The 19,195-nt window shown below is 40.8% G+C and overlaps 2 protein-coding genes across 2 annotated transcripts; both read left to right on the top strand.

Annotated features, from left to right (window-relative positions):
- On the top strand, positions 1-8,183 carry LOC115198919 (fibroblast growth factor 4B-like). The gene is made up of 3 exons (XM_029761336.1): positions 1-848; positions 1,358-1,461; positions 3,800-8,183. Exons 1-3 carry the CDS (start codon positions 509-511, stop codon positions 3,977-3,979), a joined length of 624 nt encoding a protein of 207 aa, XP_029617196.1. The 5' UTR covers positions 1-508; the 3' UTR covers positions 3,980-8,183.
- Positions 8,184-9,664: 1,481 nt separating this feature from the next.
- Positions 9,665-10,875, top strand: LOC115197927 (fibroblast growth factor 23-like). The gene is made up of 3 exons (XM_029759607.1): positions 9,665-9,901; positions 10,006-10,109; positions 10,435-10,875. Exons 1-3 carry the CDS (start codon positions 9,667-9,669, stop codon positions 10,873-10,875), a joined length of 780 nt encoding a protein of 259 aa, XP_029615467.1. The 5' UTR covers positions 9,665-9,666.
- The last annotated feature ends 8,320 nt before the right edge of the window (positions 10,876-19,195 follow it).

The raw sequence follows: 19,195 nt of genomic DNA, 5'->3' as shown, positions 1-19,195 counted from the left end.
AACTCTACCCAATGAAACTCCTCTCCCCCTGTCCCATCTCACATGTGAAGTGACAGCGGCTGCACATACTCTCATCAGACTTGCAGCTCGGCGCTTGCTGCATACACTTGCTGGGTTGCAACTTTTTCTTCCTCTCTCTCTACCCTCCCTCACTTTGACGGGCAGCAATGAAGTCAGAGTGATGTCATATAAGGATACGAGTGCCTGGCAAGGTGACATAGGTTTTTGGTGAGTGGTATTCTCCACAGCCAGCGTTGCCTATTGAGAGAGGCGCCAGCGTTGCCTATCGAGAGAGGCGCGGAGCTGCAAAAGATGATCAGCACCACCACCTCAAGCTCTGTCACGCTCTCTCCTTTTTCTACTCCTCTTTCGGGCTGTCATTTCATGCCAGAAGACCTGATCTGCCTTCCAAAAATAAGCCTTTACCACCATGCCGAAGGAAGAAAAACAAGAAGACAGGTATTTTTAGGGCCATTAACTTTGACCACGTGCCCCGAAGGTAAACTGGATGGCCATTGCGCAAAGGTTCTTCATCGGTATGTGCAACGAGGCCAGCACGCACTCGACGTTGACTGCAATTGTTCTCTTGGGGTCTCTATTGGGGATTGTGTCATCATATCCGATTCCAAGCAGGACTAATGCAACTTTATTGGAGCAAAGGTGGGAGACCCTCTTTTCCCGCTCGGTTCTGGGAATCTCTGGGGCGAAATCGGACATGAACTGGGAGAGTGACTATTTGATGGGCATCAAGAGAGTGCGGCGACTTTACTGCAACGTGGGCATTGGATTTCACCTGCAGATCCTCCCTGACGGCAGGATAAACGGTGTACATAATGAGAACCAGTACAGTGAGTCGCATCCTGAAATGTAATTCAATAGAGAACATATAATATGAGCGGTCCCAAGTAAAGGCGACTTGAGAGCTCCTTGTCGGTCTTGCATGATATTTAATCATTGGGGTCGGCAACATTGAATGTCTCTCAAAGCAAAGACAAATCTATTAAAAAACCTTGTATCAGTCAGTGCTAAATATCTTCCCAGGCCAAAACATGACATGAATGCTTGGACCAATATAGACGCCAACTTATTTTTACACTGGCTCCTTCTGTGGCCCAGAAAAGGATTGCCATGCACGTCAGAAAGTGCAGTTATGATAGATATTCATTTGGGCAATAGGAAATGAACAGCATTGCTCCCCAAATGATACAGAACAAAGACGATGCATGCAGAGTAGCCACCTACAAGGTTACACCCACCGCTGCATTATGCACGTCTTTGTTCCCCCATAATCAAACGCATTGATACACTGTCAATTTGACAAGGTTCCTCTGTATAACACCATGCTTTGTTTGACTAGGTCTAATAGAGATCTCTACGGTGGAGAGAGGAGTGATAAGTATGTATGGAGTGAGAAGTGAGCTGTTTGTCGCAATGAACAGCAGAGGAAGGTTGTATGGAACGGTAGGTGTGCGCAATTGCATTTCCCTCTATTGCTGGCATGCTATTTCTAAGAGAGATGGAGAAAAACGCAATGTGTTTGAGATTAGCTAAATTCTTTGTTAATATGTTATTACAAATCAAATATGACTTCACTGATGGGAGCGTTCATGCGGCACGGAATGATTCCATTGTAAATTATTCACAATTCCCAATTTCCCCGGTTATAACTTGTTTCAGTGTGGTCTTTCTGTAGCCGTGTAGCATAATGGACATGGGTTTTGTAAAGGATAACAAAGATGTAATTCTTATTGAAATATGATCTGTTGAATAAGACGATAGAAATGATGCCTATTGAACTCGTTAGTTAACACTAGCCTAATAGTCTTTCAGTCATCTGATTGCTTTTCTGGGAGTTGAATGTCTGCAATTATTTATTGAAGGAATCAATCAACGTTCAAGGTAGGCCTACTAATCTAAAGAGAAGGTGTTTTAGCATTGATTATATTAAGATTGATTTTATGGCCCAATGTTGAATGAAAATATTGCACCATATAGTCTAGTGTTGGCCTACTGCTGTAAATTGGTCTGAATTGGCAAACATTTGGCTCTGATATTAAAACTGCACCCTGCTTTTGTCCTGCAGTCAAAGATGGTTTAGTATGAAGATACAATAAAACTTCAATAAAATGCAGTCTCAAATAGCCGCCTGTTCCTTTTAATAGCCGGACATCGTCACACATTTCAGCAAATAAACGCCTGTTTCAAATAAACGATGGGTCTAAATGCATTGTTTACAAGTGAACTTCAGTGCATATGGTAAAGATTGCGCAATAGAAGATACAAGAGAGCAACATTATTGCCATGGATGAGACTGCAGTGTGGTTTGACATGGTCGCCTCAATTACAGTGGATACAAAGAGTGAGAGAATGATGCTGAAGCTGAAATTGCGGTGTGTGATAGGCAGCCTAGTCATTGCAAGTCTGATCAGCAGTGGATGTGTTATTATAATGTTTATACAGGTCATACTGGTCACAATAAAGTGTGGTAGTATTTTCAACATTTTATTGAGCAATAGATGCCATGCTCAAATGGAAGCCTCCAATTCAAACTCCCATTTGGCAGATCTGCAAGTGTTATAATGTAAGTGCCAGTTGTGTTCGGTGATTGAAGCAAATAAACCGCTCTGGCTATTAATTTAAGTTTTACAGTATGTAGAAACTGCATCTCCAATAGAAATCCCTTATCTCGCTTGTAGGTGATGTCATGGCAACGTTGGCTAGCTAAACTCATGCGCAGAAACACATCATTGGTACTAATGGTCGTTTGGCGCCGAACTGCGCAGGTGTAGGCCACCAATCAAAGGCACTCCTTTGATAAGAAGTTGTTTTTGACGAAAATTAAAACATATGTGTCAATCTAGGTTGTGCCTTTAGATTTCGAGAAAATGAACAGCTAAGGAAGAATTGTTCACTTCTCTCATTGACTTCTCAAGGGTTTCCGTAAGTCTCGCGATGTTGGGCCTCTGGGGTTATAAACTGTGACTGAACTGAGTAGTGTTTAGCTGCTGTAAACAGCCAAATCTATTGCCGTGGAGGAGATCTACAACTTGCTGAAATGTATTTAATGTGTTCAGCTTGACAAGACACTGTAAATCAGCAGGCAATGATTCATCATGACGTTGATGAACAAGGAGTGTCAGAACTCTTTAACCACGTTGAGTCCAGTCCTCTGTTTCCTCTGTATTTGGATTACTCTTGAAATAGTTTATTGTCTGTATGTTTATGTTAGATTGGCAGAAAACCCAATATTTGAATCATGAAAAATTATCTAAAAAATGATTACTATAGAACTTGGAAATTATTGAATATGAATGACTGCATTACAACAGAAATTTAGAGCATGTGGTTTTAGAAGTTTGGAGTGGTCATTTAAAGCCAGCATGCAGTCTTTTTAATTAGCATTTTTAATCATCACTGTAAGTCTATTTCATGGAAAATAACTCCAAATATATTTTTTCTAATTTATTTCACTGCACCTCCTTTTGCCATTGAAATTATGTCTGATCATGTATGCGGGTTGGTAGAAATGTAAATATATTTACATACACAACCCCGATTGGTGGATAGAATCGTCTAGACTATATAGCCTAATATTCTTACCCCTTCACAGTAGGAGAATACATATACAAATAAAAGATGACCAGTCATTGGTCAGAATAACCAGATCAAATTATGATGTCATGCTGTGGGCCAAAAACTCCATCCCACCTTAACAGGCTAAAATTCCAGGTGTTTTTTCCCCAAATGTTCTTATGCTAAAAGCTTTTTGTTGACTTGTCTCTCCATTTGCCATTTTTAGAAATTCTTCCGGGACGAGTGCAAGTTCAAGGAGACCTTGCTGCCAAACAACTACAATGCCTATGAGTCTTCGGTTTACAAGGGCTCCTACATCGCCCTCAGCAAACATGGCCGCGCAAAGAGAGGCAACAAGGCCACCACCGCCATGACTGTCACACACTTCCTCCCCCGATTATTATGATCAAAGCTGGCAATAACTCACTAATTTGCACATGTGGATGTTCTCCCAGGTAATATAGAATTATACAATATAAATATATACCATTACAAAAGGACTGCAAAAACTACACAAGTATTTATTATCTTTATATATGTATATTTGGATAGCTACCTTTGTATTAGAACTTATGTATATGCCATTATTTGCTGCTTATCACTTATCATTATCGATTGAGGAGTGCATTTACACCTTTTCTGGAAGTACATACCGGTTGTAACGGGAGTAAATGAAGATAGTTGCTCAGCCAAACTCCATAACAAACGGATTTTGACATTATAACGCTTGCATAGCTGTCTAATGGGAGCTTGAATCGGAGCTTCCTGGGCGTTAAAGACATCTCTAACTCACAGATACTGGGTCATCTTCACCCTGTCTTTAGGGTGGATGACTAATATCCTTAGCTTTTAGGAGTGAAATGGATACTTTTTATTACCTCAAAGAACCACTTGACTGGATAAAGAGATGCATGGAGTTACTGTATGCTCAAGGTAATACCTGTTTAGTTTATCCTTTCTCTGAGACCTTTGAGCACTTGCTGGTTCACTCCCCTGTGTTCAAGATTGCTATTTTCTAGCAAAAGGGGGGGATTGAGAACGAGACTACTTAAATGCACTTCCCTTGCTGCACGATGTGAAGGTGCCTTGGTGTTCCCACTTGTGGCCCCCTTAAACTTGCATGTAAGAGACACCCGCTGTAGTCAGAAATAGGGCTGACACTCCGAGGAGGGCCTCAGGGGGGCAGGTCTATCTCTGGTTTATTTTATTTTTCTGTAATTAGATCGATTAAGTAATATACACTCTGGTACACAGAGAGAAGACTAGACGAGAACTTCCATGAGTGTGGGGAGGTAGAGAAACTCAGTTGCCCACCCACAGTAGAAGTTTAACCGCCATGTGAGACTAGTCTCTCCGCAAGGTCATTTAAACATGGTGGGGCAGTTATGTGTTACAGACTGGATTCAAACCTCCTTTGTCTCAGAGCTCATTTGCATCATGGCTTGAAATGAACTGAAAAAGGGACTAGCATAAGAACGCACAATAAAACATGTATCTGCTCACAAACTGGGACACTGCTGACATACCCAAAAGCTTTAGCGTTTGGCTTTGGGTGAGTGTGTGAAATGTAAAATTGCAAGCTTTTGTGCATCGCCATACATAAAGATGTCTATTAAGCCAATGAAAAATGATGTAAATATTGACAAATGTGAAACAGGAAAAAGAACCAGGTACAAGTTGCGTAGTTCAGGTTGCACAGTGACCATCCATGATGGTGCCTGATGTCTTTTATGTTGGTGAGAATCGTTCCCATACATGATTATTTATTTAGTTGTTTGTTAAAGTGTGTTTGGTGAAGTCCCATAGACCCCTCCCAGATCAGTGTGCTCTGCAGCAGCACTGCAGTGGCAGAAAGTTGTTTTAAATGTAATTACGGGAGGCTCAGTTCCTGGAGTCAATGTGTAGCACCGGACTGAAGGACAGTGTAGTGCCTCATAGTTGATAGTGTTCTTTCCTCTGCTGCTGGTTACGTGAAAACTGAGGCTTCTCACTCTGCCCACCCCAAGTCACCCTCTGGGAATGTTCTCTTTGGTGGAGCCGAGGAGGAGCAGGACTATTTTAACCTAGGAAAGACTTATGGGATGCGGCCTGCTGTCTCTGTTTGTTGAATCCCCTGCAAGAATGTGTCTCAGTCCAGGAGGATTGGCTGCTCCCCACATACTCCCCTTTAACCAGTTCCACCCCGGTCGTCAGATACCCCTGTGAAAACCCATGGGGCTGGAGGGACCTTGGGATTCCAGCAGTAACTCAGGAGCTTCCTCTCCTGCTTTAGTCCTTTTTTAGTTCACGGTCAGAGTCATGGACCAGTGTTGACCCTGACTCTGTGTCCAGGGGGGTCTGCTATTTGAGTCACCCCCTCCCCACCCTTTCCCCCCCACTCCCATCAAATCAATATTTGTCTCTATTTGATAGTGTTATCTCTCTATTTGATTAATTTGCAATGAATTTGATGTAAAGCTAGTTGATTGGTTTTAAAGGGACATACAGGGCTGTGCTGGGTTGATTATTTATTTATGGAATTCCATAGAAAGACCATCAGTGGCCTCCAAGACTTCCATCTTGTCCTTAATTGCTCTTATGTGCGTGGCTTTAAAGCTACAGTCTGTGATTGGTGCATCCATTTTTGGACTTTAAATGTAATGTAATGAACCTTTATAGCCATTTATTCTTAAAGAATATAACTTAGAAATGCCTCAGGACCTTAGTTAAACAGTCTTACCCCATCAGAACCCAAAATATAAGCTTGGTTTATTCCACTGTTTGTGAACAATGTAATTGTAAACAAACACTGTGGGTTAAAAATTGGTTAAAACTATAAAAACTAGTGGCTAGGCAGCGTTTTGTTTTTCGAATCATAGACTGTAGCTTTAAAAAAAACTATCATTGTCACTTTTCATATATGATTGCCTGGCTGAGAATGCATGTGTCTGAGATCTACAGTTATTTGAGTTACGTCTTTAATTTCTCTTGCCGAAGTTCAAACACTTGGTTTGATGCGTCTCTGCCCTGCATTAATGTGAATGCAGATTTCATTTTTGTTCCTCTCACACCCCTTCCCTCACACACTTGTGCGTAGTCTACATCCGAATACTTCCGGGGAGGGGGACCTCTGCAGACTTGATGCAGTACTTGAGGCAAAGAGCAAAGTCACTGCAAGTCTCTATCCTCCCAGTTCTCTGTGTCTCTACAGCAGGCCTTGTGGGCCACTGTGACGTCAACCAACCAACTGCTCTTCAGGAATCACCTGGCTCTGCCTGAGAACCAAGGCTCTGATGTCAAAAGACTGTGGACACGAGCTTCCAATCCTATCTAAAACAACCCTTCCCTTACACTTTCGCAATCTTAACAGAGAGGTCTTGGAACGGTTATTTAAAGATTTTAGTGGCACATTGGAGTATTGCAGGGGAGTTTCATATTGCAGTGTAACTGTTAAACAATTTCCACAGTTTACAAGAGTCCGTTGAGGTTATTTTCAGGATTGATGGAAGCTTTCTCTAAAGGGCAGCACCTACCTACCTGTACACTTACTAGTGGTGTGCGACAGGAATTTACTTTTTTTAGGATGGATTATTATGGGCATACAATGAATCTGTCACATGGTATAGTGGCCTGGTTCAAATCTCCTTTTCCTAACTTGTTGTAATGAGAATATATGTACTGGAAGTAAATCCTATTGTTTGTCTATTGGTTAAAGAGTGGTCTCAGAGATCAGACTTAAGACGTATTGCTGCTGTGACTGCATGTGGTATTACATGAAAACATTCTGGGATAGTTATTGACATTGGTAAATGTAAAAACGAAAACATAATCAGATACATTGTTCTGATAAAACTGAGTCAAATATCTTTTTAATAAGTTCAATGTGAGTTCATTTGAACAGCTTAATCCTCATGTCAACATACCAGGGTGTGAAGTGTGTGTGTGTGTGCGTGCGTGCGTGCATGAGTGTAAGAGTCTTGCACGCCCTCCCTCAAAGTCAACAAGATGTCAAAGGTGCACCTTATCAGATATCTTCGAAAATATTGAAAGTAGTGCTGCTTGTGAAAAGTGAAAGTTTGCTATCTTCAAAGTAGCTTATAAAATGCTGTCTTTCCTATGTCTGAGCATGGTAACGGGATAGTGAGGCAACTAAAAGCTGGAAGCATAAAGATTACAGGTTCATATTCTGTTCCCTATCAGACTTGACCAAAACATACGACCACAATAAATTCTAGTTCTTTTTGAAAATGATTTGTGAAATGTGTCAATGAACTTCAGCAGAGAAGGCATCCTGTTATCATGCTTGATTGGGAGTGTGTCTGCATGTGTTTCCCTTGTGTGTTTCGGGAAAACTTTCTTTCTCTTGGTTTTGTACCCCTGCACTAAGGGGAGTGAGCTTCCACCTATGCCCCTTCTCTCTGTTAACATATACCTCACCTTCTGCCTTAGTTTTAATTTGTTATGACGATTGTAAAATAGTAGACTTCTGCAATCATTTATTTCTGAAAAACTGACGAGGCTACGTAAGAATACTAATATATTGAAAATGTTTTTCCTTTTATTTTTGTACGTATGTGCTGTGCACAGCATTCTACTGTATTCCTGAGATACCAATAAACGTTTGTTTTATACTTGTTGTTTTCTTGGTTTCTTATTGAGCCCGGGGCTGTATGGGTTTGTTAAACATGACAGAGAATCATGTACACGTCACCTAGGATGAGATCAACTTGATTTCCTTCTAGCACCTCACTCACAAAGATGAATGAATTACCATATAGTGTGTAATGCACACTGACCAGTGTGCTATGCCCTCTACAGCCTATTGCAATACTTAAGGTGATCTACTATTTTAAGGTTCAGGGGCACTGCTCTGCAAAATGTGACCCCTGAACCCCCTTATAGAATGTTGACACTTCTTATGTTGAAGCACCAACAACAAAGGCAAATTGGCAGTAGTTCTTGCTTGGAAAAGTGTCTAACGTGAAATCATCATGTCTGAAGATGAGATCAACTTTATTGTCCCACCAGGGGGAATTCATTTAGTCAGGTGCTTAAAAAGACCAAGTACATAAAACATAGAAACAGAATATTAAAATGAATTTGAAAGGGCAATAGGCTACATATATGAAATAAGATAGTTATGACTGTTCATTTTATTTTTATTTGGTCCCACACTAGAACCCCCTGTGCCGTCCATATTGCGACATAAATTACCTTGTGGTTCCCTCTGCTGGTCAAACTCTGTAATGGTGGAATTGTTTGTGATGAACCATACTTTATTTACGAGGGCCACTCATCATCACATATACACACAGTGTAATTTTAATTTGGAGCATAATAAGTCATATTCAGGCATGGATTCATGTTTTTATAATGAAATAGAAAACGTTAGATAGAAATACAGCACTACATTAGATCAGTGTTTTTAAATGGTCAAATATTTATCTAAGTCTAAGATGTTGTCTTATCATTTAATTCAAACAGATTGTACCATAATGTTCCATTACTATTATAAAATTCAGTTTTCAAAACATTAGAATGGTGTTGGGAATAGGTTGTATAGATTAGGGACAGGAAACCTTGGACATTGGTTGTATCGATTATCTATAGACTTATAAAATGGGTAAAACTGGATTCAATAAAGGGCTTATCATTGACTCATTGTTTTTTTCTATATCTCAAAAACATATATATGTAATTAAAATATGCTTACTGGACAGAGGGGTATATTTCACACACTGAGATGACAAACGGTACGTGAGTCCAAGGATCCTGATTATGAACGTTTTTTTGCGTGAAAAAAAGACGTCACTTTTGTACAGACATTGCTCAAGGAGACTACTACGTTATTTGGTGACCAATACCTCTAGACAAACATTCAGGTGGAGATGCACCCCCTTCCTTCCGCCGAGAGAAAGACCCACATCTGCGTTGGGGGCGAGCGCAGCGTAGGTTAAAGGATGTGAGCAGGAGTGGCATTTGGGTCCCTTTAAATAGAACCGTCCTCGAACTTTGGACCATCAGATCAGCTGAAGTTTGCAAACAGTTTGTTGCAGAACTCACAGCTACATCCGAAATCTCTGCGATATATGTTCAGTGTTCTTTGGGGAAAAGATGGAAATAACCAAGACATCTGGGATGAGGGACGTCGTCCTTGTGTTCTTACTGGCTGTTCTTCAGGGATTTCGACTTGTGGATGCCCTTCCAAACCCATCCCCTCTCCTGGGATCCAACTGGGGGAATCCGAGAAGATACGTACACCTGCAGACGTCTTCAGACGTGAACAACCTCTACCTTGAGATCAGTTTAAATGGCCACGTGTGCAAAACTACACTTCGAAGCTCATACAGTAAGTTCTTATTACTTTTGGCCTTTTGTTTTGAATGAAATTTGGTTTTACGTTTTTGTATTTAATCTGCTTCTATAGGGTAACACAATTAATTTTGTCAACAGGTGTGATTTTATTGAAGGCGGAAACAAGAGAGCGCGTGGCGATACTTGGAGTCAAAAGTAACCGCTACCTGTGCATGGATGCCCTAGGAAACCCTTTCAGCTCTGTAAGTAAATACCCATTTTCATTATACATTAAACTGAAATACATGTTTTCTTAACATTGAGAATAAAACTCGTGAGATAATTGAATGGCACTTTTCCCTCATTTGAACCCTTTCTGACACAAACCAAAAAATGCGCTTTTACGCACGGATTTCAGACTACTTTTATCCAAACATACAGCCTATATCTTATTATTTTTTGTTTTGGTTTACATTGGTCGAAGTGTTCTTGTGTTTAGCACTCAAGCAACACTTAAACAATTAAGTTAATGGATATACGTTTCTAAGTTGCGTTTTTACGCAAATGTATGAATGTATCTGTTTACAGACCGTTTGCCACAAGGAAGACTGTCTTTTTAACCACAAGCTATTGGAAAACCACCGCGATGTGTACTACTCTTGCAGAACTGGTGTTCTGCTCAACTTGGAAGGGATAAAGCAAGTGTACATTGTGGGTCAGAATATACCGCAAACCTCCCTTTTCCTGTCGGAGAAGAACACCGTGCCACTGGAGCGCCTCTTGCACCGGGAGAAGAGAAACCGGGTGGTTGACCCTTCTGACCCGTACAACATGCTGGGACAAACGGAGGAGGATGAGGACTCCCGGGCTATGCCGGAGCTGGATGACACCTTGGACCAGGAGGCTGAACTCCCCGAGGGACGCAACATCTCCAGGGAGACCCCCCATTCTCCCTCCGACGACCCGTGGAACGTGCATTCCCTAAACCCCCCTCCCAGCCCCCGTATCATGAATGCAATGGTGGGATAAGGGGACAGGACACTTGCCGTTGTACACCTTGGTTTAAGAATTTAAGTTGTGTGCGCGTTCACGTTGGGTCTTTTCCAGCTGGTCTGGAAACAAACCACAACTATTACACTTGTGAAAGTCTGACCGTGACAGGTTTATGAGAGCATATTAGTCATTTGTATATAGTCATTAGATGGAACGTTGTATGTTGATCATTTTTCACTATAGCACAGTAGCTAGTGAGTATGTAACTATTGGTTTCCGTGCTTTTTAATTCTGGGACGCAAATTCTGCACTTGAGTGTGCTCTGTTTACGGGATGGATTCTTGCTGAATCATGCTGAAACCCGAAATATTTGTGCGTCTTGTTTGAAGAAAAAAAGGGAGTTGAGCTGAAGTCACTTTATTAAATGTTTTACAATGTAAGAAGCCTTCAAACAAATTGTTGGTTATCAAATCAAATCAAGCTTTATTTCTACAGCACATTTCAGACATAGAATGCAACACAATGTGCTTTACAGGGGAAAAAAGTGTAAAAACTATGAAAATAGAAGCTGAAATATTTACTAAACAATAAGCATAAGATAAAAAACAAAAGAATGACACAAACTGACAACAAAAAAGGACCCTAAGGAAAAGCAAAGCTAAAAAGATGTTTTAAGATCTCTTTTAAATATGTCCACAATTTCACCACCCCTCAGGTTGTCTGGCATGCCTCTCCATGCTTCTTGGTCCTTGGCTTTGGGATAGTTAAAAGGCCAGTGCCATTGGACCTGAGGGACCTAACATAAAAGCATGTCTAACATGTATTAAGGTGCACAATCATGGGTAGATTTAAAAACCAATAGAATAATCTTAAAATTAATTATTAAACTCACAGACAGCCAGTGCAGAGACCTTAAAACCGGTGTAATGTGTGCTCTCCGTCTGGTCTTGGTCAGTACCCGTGCTGCAGCATTCCTTATGTTTTGCAGTTGACCAATGGCTTTCTTGAGTAGACCAGTCAGGAGAGCATTACAGTAGTCGAGCCTGCTTGTAATAAAAGCATGGATGAGTCTCTCTGTATCATCCTGAGCGAGAAACTGCTGCACCTTGGCAATGTTTCTCAAATGGTAAAAAGCTATTTTGGTCACATTCCTAATGTTTGATTTGAAATTTAGTTCAGAATCTGAAATAACACCTAGATTTTTTTTTACCTGGTGTTTTATCTTTATTGCCCGTGAATTAAAATGTGTGGCTAGATTCTATCTCTGGGCTTTGGCTCAAACAATAAGTACCACATTCTTGTCTTGATTTAGCTGGAGGAAGTTGTGAGCCAACCAAGTATTTAAATCAATCATACAGTGGAATAATTTATCCGTGGAGCTAAAATACTCTGGTGACACAGAAATTTAAAGTTGTGTATTGTCTGCATACCAGTGACAATCATTCCTGTGCTTTCTGATAACGCTGCCAACGGGTAACATACATAAACAGAACAGTACCAGACCCAAAATCGAACACTGTGGAACCACATGATATGTATTTTCTCTGAGTTCTGTTCACCAAGAGTGACAGAGAACTCTTGACCGGTTAAATAGGTCCTAAACCAATTTAGAACTGGACCGGAGCGGTCAACCCACCTCTCCAGTCTGTCCAGAAGGACATCAGGGTCAACAGTGTCAAACGCAGCACTTAAATCTAAGATTACAAGGACAGATTATGATGATGAAACTTAAACATATTCCATTTAAAATTAGGCCTACTACAATGTTGGATATGCCAGTATGCCTACATGTTATAGGCCATTTTCTTGCAGTGAGACATTTAATTTAAAACGTGAATGAATGGCAGGCCTACTCCCTACAGGGTATCAGAACACATAGAAAGGACAGGTTGGTGATAGGTGCTGGCCAGCAAAAGCAAGCAACAAAGCCAATCCCAATAAAGTTGAAATAAAGTATTTATTTATTTAAATCTATTCATTTATTGTTATTTCTAGTATTTATATGGATGCTTAACTGTTAGCCTTTGATGGGATATAGCTTCCGTTTCCCCAGAAAACCAGATGTGGAGACTCAGCTCAGGCATTTCTTTTATGGCTGCTACATTAGGCTAGTTGTGAGAAGTATTGGTGACATTTATCTTGAAAAAATTAATTTTTATTTAATTTTTTCCGGTGTATTTATTTTATTATATTTTAGATAAATATTTTAGTAGTTAAAGATGAAACACTGTATACCTGAAATCCCCATGATGTCACAATAGCAAGCAAATGCAGTTCTGGGTGGAGAAAGAGGCGTACTCTGTTTTGTTTCTGAATCGTCTGAATTGAGTTGATATTGACAGTAATTTACAACGTAGGGACTTTGTAATGATATAAATTACAATAAATCCCATATTCAGCAATATAAGATTTTCATGTGTTATTTTGCTTATGTTTAGAACTGGCAAGAAAGGTATTTCCTTGTACTTGTGTATTTTACATTAAAACTTGAAACTGTGTGTGACTGTTTGAAAGGTTAGCAATCACACCAGTTGGCATAAAGTTGGCTAAATCAAATCAAATTCTATTGGTCACATACACATGGTTAGCAGATGTTAATGCGAGTGTAGCGAAATGCTTGTGCTTCTAGTTCCGACCATGCAGTAATAGAATTTGAGGCCGGCTACAATCAAACAAAAATAAATTAGACGTCAATTCACCATATTCTCTATCATTGACTACTTCAATGTCTAACTGGCTTGCTTATAGGACTTTGCATGCGATGCCCTGATATATTTAGTGCTCTAATCTCTGTGTTTTTGTCATTTGTTATAGGCTGTTTTTAAGGACACGTAAATGTGGCTCATATGGCCAACATCCCTCATTTATTGATGGCGCTGGCTACGCCAGGTTGGATGTGATTTCATATGGATGTCCATTATATTCATCAAATGTTTGGTAAATTAAAATCTCCCCTGTCATGTGGTCCGGCGTCAAATTCTCCTACAGGAAACTATTGAAGTATTTTAGAATATTCACATGAAAATCTGTTACCAACTGGATGGAAACCAGGCTATAGACACCCTAAAGACTCTGGCAAGTGTGCTAGTCAAGTGTTGTCACGTCCTGGCCAGTATAAGGGTTAATTGGTATTGTAGTTTGGTCAGGACGTGGCAGAGGGTATTTGTTTAATGTGGTTAGGGGTGGTGTTTTTGTAAAAAGGGCATTTGATTTAAGTATTCCGGGGTTTTTGGGCACTGTTCCTTGTTTACGTATTTCTATGTTGATCTAGTTAGTTGTATGTCTATGTTTGGTTAATTGGGGTGGACTTCCAATTGAAGGCAGCTGTGTGGTGTTGCCTTTGATTGGAAGTCCTATATTAGTTGGGTGTGTTTGTCTGTTTAATTGTGGGAGATTGTTCTTTGTCTAGCATGTATGAGCCTGAGAAGACTGTCAGTATTTCGTGAGTTTGTTTTGTTGTTTTGGTAATCATTTTGAGTTAATAAATGTTCAGAATGAACAAAACCAGTCCTGCTGCATATTGGTCCTCCTTAACCCACGACAACCGTGACAAGTGTCACTTTGATTATATCTGCACATCATGGTTCACCAGCAGCCCCAAACAAGCTTGTAAGAATTGTACTTAAACTCCCCCCTCATACTCATCTGGAGGTTGAGCATTTTGCATCTCTATCTCTGTAATGTGTCTGTATCTATGCACACTGAACAAAAATATAAATGCAACATATAAAATGTTTCATGAGGTGAAATAAAAGATCCCAGACATTTTCCATACGCACAAAAAGCTTATTTCTCTCAAATGTTGTGCACCAATCTGTTTACATCCCTGTTAGTGAGCATTTCTCTTTTGCCAAGATAATCCATCCACCTGACATATCAATCCACCTGTGGCATATCAAGAAGCGGTTTAAACAGCACGATCATTACACAGGTGCACCTTGTGCTAGGGGCAATACAATGTGCAGTTTTGTCACATAACACAATGCCACAGATGTCTCAAGTTTTGAGGGATCATGCAATTGGCATGCTGACTGCAGGAATGTCCACCAGAGCTGTTGCCAGAATTGAATTTAAATTTCTCTACCATAAGCCGCCTCTAACGTAATTATAAAGAATTCAACAGTATGTCCATGTCAGATGATTCTAGGAGTGGTGGTTGGAGTCAGGCGCAGAGAGCAGAGGTAAAGTATACAGTCTTTATTTTTCTCCGGCAACAAACTGGTCACGCCAAAACAGAAGGGCGCGTAATAATAATGACCAACCCAAAACATAGGGCAAAACGGTCCGAAGAGAGAAAATAAGACGTCAGCCAGCACAAAACACCAAAACACAAAAACATCCAAAATACAACTAGCGAAGCAACTACATTCACAGGCCCACCGTCCTGAGTGGACAACAAACAATCCCGCACAAAAATCCCAACTGAAAACACACATAAATAAGTCCCCACTAATGACATACACAAAACAGGTGCAGAACAGACAGACAAACTAAACGAAACTGAAACAACGATCGGTGGCAGCTAATAGGCCGGCGACGACGACCGGCGAGCGCCGCCCGACCGAGGAGGGGCGCCACTTTCGTTGGATCCTGTGACAGTCCAACCGGCCTAACAACCGCGTCCTTTGTAGGAAGCAACCACGTCCCCATTGATGACTAGAAATGAGCTTTAAATTACTAGCAAACAATATGAACAAATGTGCACACATGGCTACATGTTTTGATCTTAAAACAAGCGCATCTAGACCACTCATGATGGAAACACAATCCAGTTCAAGGTGAACAGCACAGATCCATATATGGCAATGGTCTATTTGCATAACAAATATCAGCTGCTCTGCTCTGAAAATGTATTGAAAATGTATTGAAGTTCAATCTCGTGCTTCTCTGCGCAGGCTGATATTTCTTCTGTGCGGCAGTCCCGGGGAGCTGTGAGGCCATGCATGTGCACAGCTTAGAGGGAACATTGCCCACCAGTCCCACACTGGTTGGCCCAAGTCACAAAAGTTGAAAGTTATTCCCCCAAGGAAAGTCCCTCCTCCCTACCCTTCAACAGGGTGACTGTTGTACAAGGTCAATAATATGCACAACGTCATTCACTACAACAGTGAGTCAGCTTTCATGTAGTATGACACTGTTAGCATTTCCCATGTGCCCGTAGTGAAATGGGACATTGAGCATGAGGATGGAGTCGTGTGGGTGAACGGTTTTCTGATGTCAGTGTTGTGGTGGTGGGGTTATGGTATGGGCGTTGATATCCACGTTTATTAACACTGAGTCGCTACAGTTATTGTTATTTGTGGTCATAAACATTATTTTGAGGTAATTCTATGAGGGGGGAGGGTGTTCAATTTTTTTTAAGTATAAGGGGAGGGTCATTTGTAAATATTTATAACTTTGCATTTGCATTTTTTTATGACACCTTGAGTTGGACCAGCCCCTCCCCCCTAGTACATTTCGATCTGTCCTTTAAGGAGCCTAACGTTACCATTACTCCTTAAAGTCCAACAACCTTCTGTTATTTTCAGCGGTAGACTGGCTCTGGCAGCCCAAAACAGCCAAATACTCCATCAAAACATGAATCGATTTTCAATTGCGATATGTGTCCCCCTTGTTCATTCAATGTAATCTATCAATGGTTAAGCTGACCTCATGATGCTGGTTGAGAGAATGCCAAGAGTGTTCAAAGCTGTTATCAAGGTGAAGGGTGGATACTTTGAAGAATCTAAAATCTAAAATATTTTTTGATTTGTTTAACACTTTTTTGGTTACTACATGATTCCATATGTGTTATTTCGTAGTTTTGATGTCTTTTCACTATTATTCTACAATGTAGAAAATAGTAAAATAAAGAAAAACCCTTGAATGAGTAGGTGTGTCAAAGTTTTGACTGGTACTGTATGTTCATATATAATTACCTAATTAATACCTCTGGTCCCTGCACCGGTGAAGCGTTACATGAGTACAAATCACTTGATGAATACAATTACTTTGTGTGTGGTCATCTAAAGAGCATCAGGCCATGACTTATCTGAAGAAAGCCCAGTCACATTTGTGGCAGCCACGTTGGATCCAGGCCAGAGTCAGTGAACTGCCATACAAACCTTGGCTGTGTCTAGACACGAAGAATGGCTATGCAGTGGCAACCCACTGCACTTGTGTTGCAGGTACATAGCTGCTGTTTTGTTTGCTGTTGAGGGGTGCACACAAGCCACTGCCAATAGAGAGCTCTCATGCGCTGATGTTAATTGTATGTGGAAAGGTTATCAGAAGAGAAATGAAACAAGCCATGCAGCAGAAAACCTAGACATGGATAGAAGGTCACCTGCAAATGCAGGAAACGGCAAAATCCACCTGGCCTCTCCAATGAGGAACAGCAGGAAACTCTTGCTCAGCTACATCAGATTCTGCCCTCAGCAGTGGTTTTAGTCAGGAGTGAGGGTGATACAAACAAGGCCTCTGAGTCAGAATATGAACTACACCTAACGGCAATGTTCCCTCAAAAGAATTTGGGCACCAAGCAAATTTCAGGTCTGTTGAACGCGAACTTGAAAATTGTGAAAATTCTGTGCAACTTCTGGCACATGTCTACTGTGAACACTGAGGCTGTGGCCACTTTAGGTTACAGTTTTAACAGTGGTCAAGTAGGCTACTGTGGCTATTTTATCAAAATGTAGGCCTACCAGAGTGGCCTACCATTAAAAACTATGGAGAAAATGCATCCCATAACATTTTAACATGGAAATAGCTGTTCTATCATTAAGCCTACAGTAGCAGCCAATGTGTGGTGTTCAATGTAGGCCTACATTCCATGACACTTTTGGAAAAAAACATACAGGGCTTGACAATTACCTGTTAATCCACTTGTCCTTCAGACAAGGAGGTGATTGAAAACGTGTTTGATGCAAGAAACCACTTTACAAAATAAAATGCAGATTTATTCCCATATCATTATTATAGAGAATCAGACAAATTATGCTACCCTCTACCTATTGGCTACTTAGCTTGTACAAGCCTGTCTCAAAATAACACTGCCCCTTTAAGACAGAAAAAAAGCGCTTTACCTGACTCACTTTTCAAAGATGGCTAGAAATGCATAGGTTTTGTGCTTTTGTAGGAAGCAACCACGTCCCCATTGATGACTAGAAATGAGCTTTAACTGGGCTTATAACTAAATTACTAGCAAACAATATGAACAAATGTGCACACATGGCTACGGGTTTTGATCTTAAAACAAGCGCATCTAGACCACTCATGATGGAAACACAATCCAGTTCAAAGTGAACAGCACAGATCCATATAAGGCAATGGTCTATTTGCATAACAAATATCAGCTGCTCTGCTCTGAAAATGTATTGAAAATGTATTGAAGTTCAATCTTGTGCTTCTCTGCGCAGGCTGATATTTCTTCTGTGCGGCAGTCCCGGGGAGCTGTGAGGCCATGCATGTGCACAGCTTAGAGGGAACATTGCCCACCAGTCCCACACTGGTTGGCCCAAGTCACAAAAGTTGAAAGTTATTCCCCCAAGGAAAGTCCCTCCTCCCTACCCTTCAACAGGGTGACTGTTGTACAAGGTCAATAATATGCACAACGTCATTCAATACAACAGTGAGTCAGCTTTCATGTAGTATGACACTGTTAGCATTTCCCATGTGCCCGTAGTGAAATGGGACATTGAGCATGAGGAAACTACAAGAAAGGAATGCTGTTGATAGATGACAGACCAGCACATCAACTTTCACCTGAAACCCTCAGGCCTTGCTGTTTACAATGCCCTACCCTTCCTAGCCGATTCACCTGATGGGATTTCCTGGACGACTGCCATGGATATATGGTCCTCGAGATCAAGTGTCCCCAGAAATACAATGACTTGCCTCGAATGGACATACAGTACCAATCAAAATTTTGGACACACCTACTCATTCAAGGGTTTCCTTTATTTTTTACTATTTTCTACATTTTGGAATAATAGTGAAGACATCAAAATTATGAAATAGCAGATATGGAATCATGCGGTAATCAAAAAAGTGTTAAACAAATCAAAATATGTTTTATATTTGAGATTCTTCAAAGTAGCCACCCTTTGCCTTGATGACAGCTTTGCACACTCTTGGCATTCTCTCAACAAGCTTCTTGAGGAATGCTTTTCCAACAGTCTTGAAGGAGTTCCCACATATGCTGATCACTAGTTGGCTGCTTTTCCTTCACTCCACTGTCCAACTCATCCCAAACCATCTCAATTGGGTTGAGGTCTGATGTAGCACTCCATCACTCTCTTTGGTCAAATAGCCCTTACACAGCCTGGAGGTGTGTTTTGGGTCATTGTCCTGTTGAAAAAACAAATGATAGTCCCAC

This window comes from Salmo trutta, chromosome 8 (genome assembly GCF_901001165.1).
Source record: "Salmo trutta chromosome 8, fSalTru1.1, whole genome shotgun sequence".
Classification (NCBI taxonomy): domain Eukaryota; kingdom Metazoa; phylum Chordata; class Actinopteri; order Salmoniformes; family Salmonidae; genus Salmo; species Salmo trutta.
The sequence above is the reverse complement of the archived record's forward strand: the minus strand, read 5'-3'. Positions and strand labels throughout refer to the sequence as shown.

Bases quoted from the DNA above. Each gene is read 5' to 3' on its own strand.
- LOC115198919 (XM_029761336.1), top strand. From the start codon at position 509: ATGGCCATTGCGCAAAGGTTCTTCATCGGTATGTGCAACGAGGCCAGC. The intron at 849-1,357 runs GTGAGTCGCATC...TTGTTTGACTAG, and splicing joins ACATAATGAGAACCAGTACA to GTCTAATAGAGATCTCTACG. The intron at 1,462-3,799 runs GTAGGTGTGCGC...TGCCATTTTTAG, and splicing joins GAGGAAGGTTGTATGGAACG to AAATTCTTCCGGGACGAGTG.
- LOC115197927 (XM_029759607.1), top strand. From the start codon at position 9,667: ATGGAAATAACCAAGACATCTGGGATGAGGGACGTCGTCCTTGTGTTC. The intron at 9,902-10,005 runs GTAAGTTCTTAT...TTTTGTCAACAG, and splicing joins TACACTTCGAAGCTCATACA to GTGTGATTTTATTGAAGGCG. The intron at 10,110-10,434 runs GTAAGTAAATAC...ATCTGTTTACAG, and splicing joins TAGGAAACCCTTTCAGCTCT to ACCGTTTGCCACAAGGAAGA.